General features: G+C 49.9%; 1 protein-coding gene across 1 annotated transcript in view; it reads left to right on the top strand.

Moving 5' to 3' along the window:
• myo10l3 (myosin X, like 3) overlaps positions 1-11,378 on the top strand; it is a 278,527-nt gene extending 267,149 nt beyond the window's left edge. The window contains exons 36-40 of the mRNA XM_042306828.1: positions 3,126-3,296; positions 3,810-3,935; positions 4,498-4,659; positions 10,162-10,353; positions 10,839-11,378. Coding sequence (XP_042162762.1) covers positions 3,126-3,296; positions 3,810-3,935; positions 4,498-4,659; positions 10,162-10,353; positions 10,839-10,943 — 756 coding nt within the window. The 3' untranslated portion in view covers positions 10,944-11,378. The remainder of the gene's footprint in view (positions 1-3,125; positions 3,297-3,809; positions 3,936-4,497; positions 4,660-10,161; positions 10,354-10,838) is intronic.
• Positions 11,379-11,820: the final 442 nt, after the last annotated feature.

Below are 11,820 nucleotides of genomic sequence, written 5' to 3'. Positions count from 1 at the left end.
CACTGTCTGTCTCACTTCCCAGCCGACAGAGATAGTGACCTTGTCCTCGAGACGTACTCCCCGTTCTCTCCCAAATCTCTAGTCAGGTCAGCACCAAGCTCAGGCAGTCTGTGTTTAAAATACCATAAAGACATTGTTTTACCCTAATTCTGACTAGGGCTACACATTTATTGATTATGATTTCATACATTCTAATCAATTCCATACAATTATATGTTTCAGGGCGGGATATTGTAATCATTCAATTAACAGACAATTCTCACCTGTCAATATGTTTGTCATTTAATGTGATGTAAATACAATGTTCGTGTCATTTAATGTTAATGTAAACATAAATATAATGCTGTCATTAATCTAATGTTATGTAAAGTTAAATAGGATGTTAATGTTTTGGCTCAAATCCCGCTAACGGGATCGAGGATCGAGTTGACAACAGCCAGTGAAAGTGCAGGGCGCCAAATTCAAACAACAGAAATCTCATAATTAAAATTCCTTAAACATACAAGTATTTTACACCATTTTAAAGATACACTTCTTGTTAATCCAGCCACAGTGTCCGATTTCAAAAGGCTTTACGACGAAAGCATACCATACGATTATGTTAGGTCAGCACCTAGTCACAGAAACGCACAGCCATTTTTCCAGCCAAGGAGAGGAGTCACAAAAAGCAGAAATAAAGATAAAAAATAATCACTAACCTTTGATGATCTTCATCAGATGACACTCATAGGACTTCATGTTACACAATACATGTATGTTTTGTTGATAAAGTTCATATTTATATCCAAAATCTCAGTTTACATTGAGCGTTATGTTCAGTAATGTTTTGCTTCCAAAACATCCGGAAATACAGAAATACTCAACATAAATGTTGACGGAAATACAAGGGTTATACATGGAATTAAAGATATACTTCTCCTTAATGCAACCGCTGTGTCAGATTTCTAAAAAGCTTTATGGAAAAAGCACACCATGCAATAATCTGAGTACAGCGCTCAGAGACCAAAACAAGCCATACAGATACCCGCCATGTTGTGGAGTCAACAGAAGTCAGAAATAGCTTTATAAATATTCACTTACCTTTGATGATCTTCATCAGAATGCACTCACAGGAATCCCAGTTCCACAATAAATGTTAGTTTTATTAGATAAAGTCCATAATTTATGTCCAAATACCTCCTTTTTGTTCGCGCGTTCAGTCCAGTAATCCAAATGCACAAGGCGCGGGCACTGGGTCCTGCCAAAGTTTAAAAAAAGTTATATTACAGTTTGTAGAAACATGTCAAACGAAGTATATAATCAATCTTTAGGATGTTTTTAGCATAAATCTTCAATAATGTTTCAACCGGACAATTCCTTTGTCTTTAGAAATGAAAGGAAACGCAGCTAGCTCTCACGGGCGTGCGCATGACTGAGCTCATGGCATTCTGCCAGATACCTCATTGAAACAGCTCTTATTCTCTCCCCCTTCACAGTAGAAGCCTGAAACAAGGTTATAAAGACTGTTGACATCAAGTGGAAGCCTTAAGAAGTGCAGTATGACCCCATAGACACTGTGTATTGGATAGGCAAAGACTTGAAAACTGACAAACCTCAGATTTCCCACTTCCTGATTGGATTTTTTTCTCAGGTTTTTGCCTGCCATATGAGTTCTGTTATACTCACAGACATCATTCAAATAGTTTTAGAAACGTTTGAGTGTTTCTATCCAAATCCACTAATTATATGCATATTCTAGCTTTTGGGCCCGAGTAGCAGGCAGTTTACTCTGGGCACCTTATTCATCCAAGCTACTCAATACTGTCCCTCAGTCCCAAAGAAGTTAATGTCATTTAATGTAATGGTATGTAAACATAAATATAATGTTAATGTAAACATTAACATGAGATTTGTCATTTAATGTAAACATAAATATAATGCTGTCTTTTAAAGTAATGTTATGTCAATTAAATGTCATTTAATGTAATGTAAACCTAAATGTTAATGTCATGTCACTGTGTTAACAACCCTCCAGGCAAGCTTCAATGCCATACAACTCTCCTTCCATGGCCTCCAACTGCTCTTGAATAAAAGTAAAACTAAATGCATGCTATTCAATCAATCTGCTGCCCGCCCGTCCAGCATCACTACTCTGGACAGTTCTGACTTAGAATACGTGGACAACTACAAATACCTGGGTGTCTGGTTAGACTGTAAACTCTCCTTCCAGACTCACATTAAGCATCTCCAATCCAAAATTAAATCTAGAATCAGCTTCCTATTTCGCAACAAAGCCTCATTCACTCATGCTGCCAAACATACCCTCGTAAAACTGACTATCCTACCGTACCTTGACTACCGATCCTTGACACCCCATATTACTACCCACCACTGCGACCTGTATGCTCTCGTTGGCTGGTCCTTGCTACATATTCGTCGCCAAACCCACTGGCTCCAGGTCATCTATAAGACTTTGCTAGGTAAAGCTCAGACCTTATGTCAGCTCACTGGTCACCATAACACCCACCCGCTCCAGCAGGTATATCTCACTGTCATCCCCAAAGCCAGCACCTCTTATGGCTGGTTTTCCTTCCAGTTCTCTGCTGCCCATGACTGGAAGGAATTGCAAAAATCACTGAAGTTGGAGACTGATATCTCCCTCACTAACTTTAAGCGTCAGCTGTCAGATCAGATTACCGATCACTGCAGCTGTACACAGCCCATCTTTAAATAGCCAACTACCTACCTCATCCCCATTTTCGTTTTAGTTTTTCTGCTCTTTTGTACACCAGTATTTCTACTTGCACATCCTCATCTACTCATCTATCACTCCAGTGTAAATTGCTAAATTGTAATTACCTCACTACTATTGGCCTATTTATTGCCTGACCTCCCGTATCTTACTAGATTTAAACACACTGTAAACAGACTTTTCTATTGTGTTATTGACTGTATGTTTGTTTATTCCATGTGTAACTCTGTTGTTTCTGTCGCACTGCTTTGCTTTATCTTGGCCAGGTCTCAGTTGTAAATGAGAACTTGTTCTCAACTAGCCTACCTGGTAAAATAAAGGGTTAGGGTTATATATATATAACATATAAATACCTGGTTAAATAAAGGTAAAATAAAATACATGTCTCCTCCAGGCTCATGAGTCTCTGACCAGCGGTCACCTCCCGGCCCCAGAAGACACCCTGCAGCACCTGGCCGCTCTCAGGCTCCAGTTCCTCCACGGGGACGAGGCCCGGGGCAGCTGGTCTCTGGACACCGTCTACCCTGTAGGGAGGCTCCGCGCACGCATCCTGCACTTCACCAAGGTACTTATATATGTGTCATAAGCCCTCAGGTTTACAGTGCATTCGGAAAGTGTGAATAAGGTATTTCAGTTTTTAATTTTTGTCATTTTTGTCACTTTGTCATTATGGGGTATTGTGATGTCATTATGGGGTATTGTGATGTCATTATGGGGTATTGTGTGTAGATTGATGAGGGGGGGGGGCATTTAATCCACTTTAGAATAAGGCTGTAACGTAACACAATGTGGAAAAAGTAAAGGGGTCTGAATACGTATGCATATGTATGTTGTCTTTGCTGGGGACAAATCCCACTGAATTTAGGTAAATTACACTATCCAGTGGGTGGTGCTCTGCAGATTGACCCTGTGTGGCTTGACACAACTGTGTGTGAGCATACGTATGTACAATGTGTGCCATCTGGGGAGGTTGACAACTACGCAAATTTCAAATTTACGTTTGTATTGTATATGTGGACTAGCAATGTGGGTTTGTTTTTATATTGTTGGATTAGCAAAGTGGGATTGTTTTGTATAGGTGGGCGCGGCGGGGCCTGTGGGCCAAACCCTTGAGCGGAGGCGGACCAGCTTCCTGGACGGGACACTGCGCCGCACCGGGCTGAAGACGGGCTCCATGAAGAAACAGAAGATGGAGGAGGAACAGGTAGCCTTGCGGTTAGAGGAGGAACAGGTAGCCTTGCGGTTAGAGGAGGAACAGGTAGCCTTGTGGTTAGAGGAGGAACGGGTAGCCTAGCGGTTAGAGGAGGAACGGGTAGCCTCGCGGTTAGAGGAGGAACGGGTAGCCTCGCGGTTAGAGGAGGAACGGGTAGCCTCGCGGTTAGAGGAGGAACAGGTAGCCTAGCGGTTAGAGGAGGAACGGGTAGCCTCGCGGTTAGAGGAGGAACGGGTAGCCTCGCGGTTAGAGGAGGAACGGGTAGCCTCGCGGTTAGAGGAGGAACGGGTAGCCTCGCGGTTAGAGGAGGAACAGGTAGGCTAGCGGTTAGAGGAGGAACGGGTAGCCTAGCGGTTAGAGGAGGAACGGATAGCCTAGCGGTTAGAGGAGGAACGGGTAGCCTAGCGGTTAGAGGAGGAACGGATAGCCTAGCGGTTAGAGGAGGAACGGGTGGCCTAGCGGTTAGAGGAGGAACGGATAGCCTAGCGGTTAGAGGAGGAACGGGTAGCCTAGCCCTTGAGGAAGGTACTATTAAAGTATTGTTCTTGTTCAGATGCTGGAGATGTGGGTGAAGGAGGAGACTTCAGCCACCAGGACCTCCATCGTAGAGAAGTGGTCCAGACTTCAGGGACTGGACCAGCACACTGCCATGCTCAAATACATGAACATCATCAAGGAGTGGCCCGGATATGGGTCCACACTGTTCGACGTAGAGGTAACTACATGACAACACAGACTAGCGTCCTGTCCAGGGGGTGGCCATCAAGCTGCAGAGCCCTGCGGTTGCAGGCGGTGCAGTTGCCGTACCAGGCGGTGATGTAGCCCAACAGGATGCTCTCATATGTGCATTTCTAAAAGTTTGTGAGAGTCTTAGGGGTCAAGCCGATGTTGCGTGTTCTTCAACACACTGTCACACACACACTGTCACACACACTGTGTGGGCCATTTCAGATAGTCGGTGATGTGCACTCCGAGGAACTTTAAGCTTTTCACCTTCCCCACTGCCATCACATTGATGTGGATAGGGACGCGCTCCTGCTTTTTCCTGAAATCCACGATCCATGGGATTCAAATAGTGGGCTTTTGCACAGATGGGGCTCCATCTATGGAGGCACGGTGGTCAGGCCTCTGCACGCTAGTTGTAAATGTGGCTCCCTCTGCCATATGGACATATTGATACACCAAGAGCTTGGTGGGTATCGAGGGGGAGTGTTGGAAACATTTTACACATTGAGAGAGAAACTGTTGTCATTCACAAGGGATGTAGAAATAATCATTTTAAAACAGACTTGGTTGACTTTCTTTGTGATGAAACAAACTGAACTTAAGAATACAGGAGAAATTCAAAAACATTCTACAGATGAGTGACCGAATCAGTGGATTCAGAGAAGGAAAGGTAACGGGGCGAAGGGGGAGGTAACGGGGCGAAGGGGGAGGTAACGGGGCGAAGGTAACGGGGCGAAGGTAACGGGGCGAAGGTAACGGGGGGGGCGAAGGTAACGGGGCGAAGGTAACGGGGCGAAGGTAACGGGGCGAAGGGGGGTAACTGGGCCAAGGGACTGTATCTGGGCCAAGGGACTGTAACTGGGCCAAGGGGAGGTAACGGGGGGAAGGGGAGGTAACGGGGCCAAGGGAGGGGGTAACGGGGCCAAGGGGGGTGGTAACGGGGTTCAAGGGGGAGAAGGGAAGGTAACGTAACGCGGGAAAGGTAACGCAACGCGGGAAGGGAAGGTAGCGGGGGAAGGGAAGAGAAGGTAACGCTTTGAGGGGAAGGTAACGCTTGAGGGGAAGGGGAAGGGAAGGTAACGCAAAGCGGGAAGGGAAGTAACGCAAAGGGGGGGGAAGGTAACGCAAAGCGGGAAGGTAACGCAAAGCCGGGAAGGAACGCAAGGGAAGGGAAGGAACGCGGGAAGGTAACGCAAGGCAACGCTGGGAAGGGAAGGCAACGCAAGGCAACGGGAAGGTAACGCAACGCGGGAAGCCTAACGCAAAGCTGGGAAGGTAACGCAAAGCCGGGAAGGGCGGGAAGGGCGGGAAGGGAAGGTAACGCAAAGCCGGGGAAGGGCGGGAAGGGGAAGGGAAGGAACGCAAAGCGGGAAGGGCGGGAAGGGAAGGAACGGAAAGCGGGAAGGGAAGGAACGCAACGCGGGGAAGGGAAGGAACGCAACGCGGGGAAGGGAAGGAACGCAACGCGGGGAAGGGGAAGGAACGCAACGCGGGAAGGGAAGGAACGCAACGCGGGGAAGGGAAGGAACGCAACGCGGGGAAGGGAAGGAACGCAACGCGGGGAAGGGAAGGAACGCAACGCGGGGAAGGGAAGGGAAGGCAACGCGGGGAAGGGAAGGGAAGGCAACGCGGGAAGGGAAGGGGAAGGCAACGCAACGCGGGGAAGGGAAGGCAACGCAACGCGGGAAGGGAAGGGAAGGCAACGCAACGCAACGCGGGGAAGGGAAGGGGCAAGGCAACGCAACGCGGGGAAGGGAAGGAAGGCAACGCAACGCGGGGAAGGCAAGGCAACGCGGGGAAGGGAAGGGAAGGCAAGGCAAGGCAACGCGGGGAAGGGAAGGCAAGGCAACGCAACGGGGGAAGGGAAGGGAAGGCAACGCAACGCGGGGAAGGGAAGGGAAGGGAAGGCAACGCAACGCGGGGAAGGGAAGGGAAGGCAACGGAACGCGGGAAGGGAAGGGAAGGCAACGCAACGCGGGGAAGGGAAGGGAAGGGAACGCAACGCGGGGAAGGGAAGGGAAGGCAACGCAACGCGGGAAGGGAAGGGAAGGCAACGCAACGCGGGGAAGGGATGGGAAGGCAAGGGAAGGCAACGCGGGAAGGGAAGGGAAGGCAAGCAACGCAACGCGGGGAAGGGAAGGGGGAAGGCAACGCAACGCGGGAAGGGAAGGGAAGGCAACGCGGGGAAGGGAAGGCAACGCGGGGAAGGGAAGGGAAGGCAACGCAACGCGGGAAGGGAAGGCAACGCAACGCGGGGAAGGGAAGGCAACGGAACGCGGGAAGGGAAGGCAACGGAACGCGGGAAGGGAGGGAAGGCAACGGAACGCGGGAAGGGGAAGGCAACGGAACGCGGGAAGGGAAGGCAACGGAACGCGGGAAGGGAAGGCAACGGAACGCGGGGAAGGGAAGGCAACGGAACGGGGGAAGGGGGAAGGCAACGCAACGCGGGGAAGGGAAGGGAAGGCAAGGGAAGGAACGCAACGCGGGGAAGGGAAGGGGAAGGGAACGCAACGCAACGCGGGGAAGGGAAGGGGAAGGCAACGCAACGCGGGAAGGGAAGGGAACGCAACGCGGGAAGCAACGCAACGCGGGAAGGGAAGGGAAGGCAACGCAACGCGGGGAAGGGAAGGGGAAGGCAACGCAACGCGGGGAAGGGAAGGGAAGGCAACGCAACGCGGGAAGGGAAGGGGAAGGTAACGCAACGCGGGAGAGGGGAAGGGAAGGTAACGCAAACGCGCGGAGAAGGGAAGGTAATGTAACGCAACGGGGAAGGTAACGTAACGCAACGGAGAAGGGAAGGTAACAACGCGGAGAAGGGAAGGTAACGGGGAGAAGGGAAGGGAAGGTAACGGGGAGAAGGGAAGGGTAGGTAACGGGGAGAAGGGAAAGGTAGGTAACGGGGAGAAGGGAAGGAACGCAACGCGGAGAAGGGAAGGTAATGTAACGCGGAGAAGGGAAGGTAACGTGGGGAAGGTAACGTAACGCGGAGAAGGGAAGGTAACAATGCGGAGAAGGGAAGGTAACAATGCGGAGAAGGGAAGGGAAGGTAACGGGGAGAAGGGAAGGGAAGGTAACGGGGATAAGGGAAGGGTAGGTAATGGGGAGAAGGGAAGGGAAGGTAACGGGGAGAAGGGAAGGGAAGGTAACGGGGATAAGGGAAGGGTAGGTAACGGGGAGAAGGGAAAGGTAGGTAACGGGGAGAAGGGAAGGAACGCAACGCGGAGAAGGGAAGGTAATGTAACGCGGAGAAGGGAAGGTAACGTGGGGAAGGTAACGTAACGCGGAGAAGGGAAGGTAACAATGCGGAGAAGGGAAGGTAACAATGCGGAGAAACGGAAGGGAAGGTAACGGGGAGAAGGGAAGGGAAGGTAACGGGATAAGGGAAGGGTAGGTAATGGGGAGAAGGGAAGGGAAGGTAACGGGGAGAAGGGAAGGGAAGGTAACGGGAGAAGGGAAGGGAAGGTAACGCGGAGAAGGGAAGGTAATGTAACGCGGAGAAGGGAAGGTAACGTGGGGAAGGTAACGTAACGCGGAGAAGGGAAGGTAACAACGCGGAGAAGGGAAGGTAACGGGGAGAAGGGAAGGGAAGGTAACGGGAGAAGGGAAGGGTAGGTAACGGGGAGAAGGGAAAGGTAGGTAACGGGGAGAAGGGAAGGAACGCAACGCGGAGAAGGGAAGGTAATGTAACGCGGAGAAGGGAAGGTAACAATGCGGAGAAGGGAAGGTAACAATGCGGAGAAGGGAAGGGAAGGTAACGGGGAGAAGGGAAGGGAAAGGTAACGGGGATAAGGGTAGGTAATGGGGAGAAGGGAAGGGAAGGTAACGGGGAGAAGGGAAGGGAAGGTAACGGGGAGAAGGGAAGGGAAGGTAACGCGGAGAAGGGAAGGTAATGTAACGCGGAGAAGGGAAGGTAACGTGGGGGAAGGTAACGTAACGCGGAGAAGGGAAGGTAACAACGCGGAGAAGGGAAGGTAACGGGGAGAAGGGAAGGGAAGGTAACGGGGAGAAGGGAAGGGTAGGTAACGGGGAGAAGGGAAAGGTAGGTAACGGGGAGAAGGGAGAGGGGAAGGCAACGCGGAGAAGGGAAGGTAATGTAACGCGGAGAAGGGAAGGTAACGTGGGGAAGGTAACGTAACGCGGAGAAGGGAAGGTAACAACGCGGAGAAGGGAAGGGAAGGTAACGGGGAGAAGGGAAGGGAAGGTAACGGGGATAAGGGAAGGGTAGGTAATGGGGAGAAGGGAAGGAAGGTAACGGGGAGAAGGGAAGGGAAGGTAACGCGGAGAAGGGAAGGGAATGTAACGCAGAGAAGGGAATGTAACGCAGAGAAGGGAAGGTAACGCAACGCGGAGAAGGGAGGGTAACGCGGAGAAGGGAAGGTAACTGGGGGAAGGGAAGGTAACGTAACGCGGGGAAGGGAAGGTAATGTAACGCGGAGAAGGGAAGGTAACGCAACGCGGAGAAGGGAAGGTAACGCAACGCGGAGAAGGGAAGGTAACGCAACGCGGAGAAGGGAAGGTAACGCAACGCGGAGAAGGGAAGGTAACGCAACGCGGGAAGGGAAGGGAAGGTAACGCAACGCGGGGAAGGGAAAGGTAACGCGCAACGCGAGGGGAAGGGAAGGTAACGCGGAAGGGAAGGTAACGTGGGAAGGGAAGGTAACGTAACGCGGAGAAGGGAAGGCAACGCAACGCGGAGAAGGTAACGGGGGGAAGGCAACGCGCGGAGAAGGGAAGGTAACGCAACGGGAAGGGAAGGTAACGGGAGAAGGGAAGGGAAGGTAACGGAGAAGGGAAGGTAACGGGGGAACGCGGGAAGGGAAGGTAACGCAACGCGGGGGAAGGGAAGGTAACGCGGAGAAGGGAAGGTAACGTGGGGGAAGGTAACGGAGAAGGTAACAACGCTGGAAGGGAAGGTAACGTAACGGAGAAGGGAAGGTAACGTAACGCAACGCGGAGAAGGGAAGGTAACGTAACGCGGAGAAGGGAAGGTAACGGGGAAGGTAACGTGACGCGGAGAAGGGAAGGTAACAACGGGGAGAAGGGAAGGTAAGGTAACGGGGAGAAGGGAAGGGAAGGTAACGGGGAGAAGGGAAGGGAAGGTAACGGGAGAAGGGAAGGGAAGGTAACGGGGGGAGAAGGGAAGGGAAGGTAACGCAGAGAAGGGAAGGTAACGCAACGCGGAGAAGGGAAGGTAACAACACGGAGAAGGGAAGGTAACGGGGAGAAGGGAAGGTAACGAAGGGAAGGTAACGGGGGAAGGGAAGGTAACGCAACGCGGAGAAGGGAAGGTAACGTAAATGCAGAGAAGGGAATGTAACGCGGAGAAGGGAAGGTAACGCAACGCGGAGAAGGGAAGGTAACGCAACGCGGAGAAGGGAAGGTAACGCAATGCGGAGAAGGGAAGGAAATGGGTTGCTGGTTTCCATCGCCTGGCTTTGAAAATGTATTTGATCATACTTGGTATCTGACCTGTCTGTTTATGTCTCCTCAGTGTAAAGAAGGAGGCTTTCCTCATGACCTGTGGCTGAGTGTGAGTGCAGAGAACGTGTCGGTCTACAAGAGAGGAGAACCCAAACCTCTGGAGACGTTCCCCTACGAACACATCATCTTCTTCGGATCTCCCCAGGCCACTACCTATAAGATCACAGTGGACGACAGAGATATGTTCTTTGAGACACCTCTGGTACAGTATTATACCATAATACAACATTATAGATTATAAATTACCAGTAGTAGCCTGGTCCCAGGTCTGTTTATAACACCAGTTTATAAATAACCAGTAGCCTGGTCCCAGGTCTGTTTATAACACCAGTTTATAAATAACCAGTAGCCTGGTCCCATGTCTGTTTATAACACCAGTTATAAATGACCAGTAGTCTGGTCCCAGGTCTGTTTATAACACCAGTTTATAAATAACCAGTAGCCTAGTTCCAGGCCTGTTTATGCTCATGCCAACTCCATTAGTGTCAACAGACATGTTTGGCATGACAACGAGTGACAGAGAATTGACATGATAGCACAAACAGACTGGACCCCAGGCTAGCCTTTCAGAGCGTCAACCAACAAAGCCTTGGCTGTTATGATGCTTTTAAACAAGTATCTGTTCAGTGTGCATCGTTCATTTGTTTGTTTTCCCTGCTGTTAAAACTCTCATCTGTGGTGTTTCAGGTTGGAGAGATCACTAAGATCATGAAAGCCTACATCAACATGATAGTAAAGAAGAGATGCAGTGTCAGATCTGGGCCCAGCTACGGAACCAACTGGATCAGGTGATTAGGGACAGGACACAGCCCAGTTGGCTTCCTACCGCCCCTGACCAGAAGGCTACAAGGCAGCAGGGTCCATGAAGACAGGACTGTTCTCCTCAACTCAGATGTCTGAATAACTGAAAGCAGGCTGCTATTCAGCTACTCCAGAACTCGTCCAACTCCGGTGTCCCAACTCCCGGTGTCCCTCAGTGTGGTACGCCAAGCCAACGTTCTAGAACATTCTAGAATGTGTAGAGCTAAAAGGCGGAACTACGTTCCTCAACCGTTTCCTATTGCTATTCTATAGCTGTCGACAGAGTGGATACCACGTTACCTTCTGCTATTATTTACATCAATTTATCAATAGTATGGACCAATCAGGATGTCACATCAAATTTCCTTTTGTATCAAGTTCTACCATTTTCCAATGGATTGAGAGAGAAATGTCTCACTGTCAAGCCTTCCCTGACCAGCTCCCCTTTCCTTATAAGAATGTTGTGTCTATTTTTAAATTGGCAAGTGTTATTATTTTTATTATAATAACATCTGTAAATGACGCCCAACTATACCGTTATATATTTACAATGAGAAGAAGTTCTTTGTCTAAGTAAAGTTGAAAGACTTTCCCCTCAGGTTTTTCTGAGCCATAGGAGTTGAATCCCAAACCAACCACAGACCCAGGGAGTTGAACCTCTTTACATTTCAATGCCTTAAATGGGTTCACTGCTTCCATCCATGTGGTTATTCGTCTACTTTGGACTGTAAAGTAATAGTTTTGACTTTCAGGAATGGCATCGCCAAGCCAGGGTTATGTCAGGGCTAATAGCTTGATGGTTATAACCAGTTATAATGCTAGTGGCAGAAGCTGATATTCTATAGCCTGGTCCCAGATCTGTTTGTGC

This window comes from Oncorhynchus tshawytscha, linkage group LG26, assembly GCF_018296145.1.
Source record: "Oncorhynchus tshawytscha isolate Ot180627B linkage group LG26, Otsh_v2.0, whole genome shotgun sequence".
In the NCBI taxonomy this organism is placed as follows: Eukaryota; Metazoa; Chordata; class Actinopteri; order Salmoniformes; family Salmonidae; genus Oncorhynchus; species Oncorhynchus tshawytscha.
Note: the sequence above shows the minus strand (reverse complement) of the source record. Positions and strands in the feature narration are given on the sequence as shown.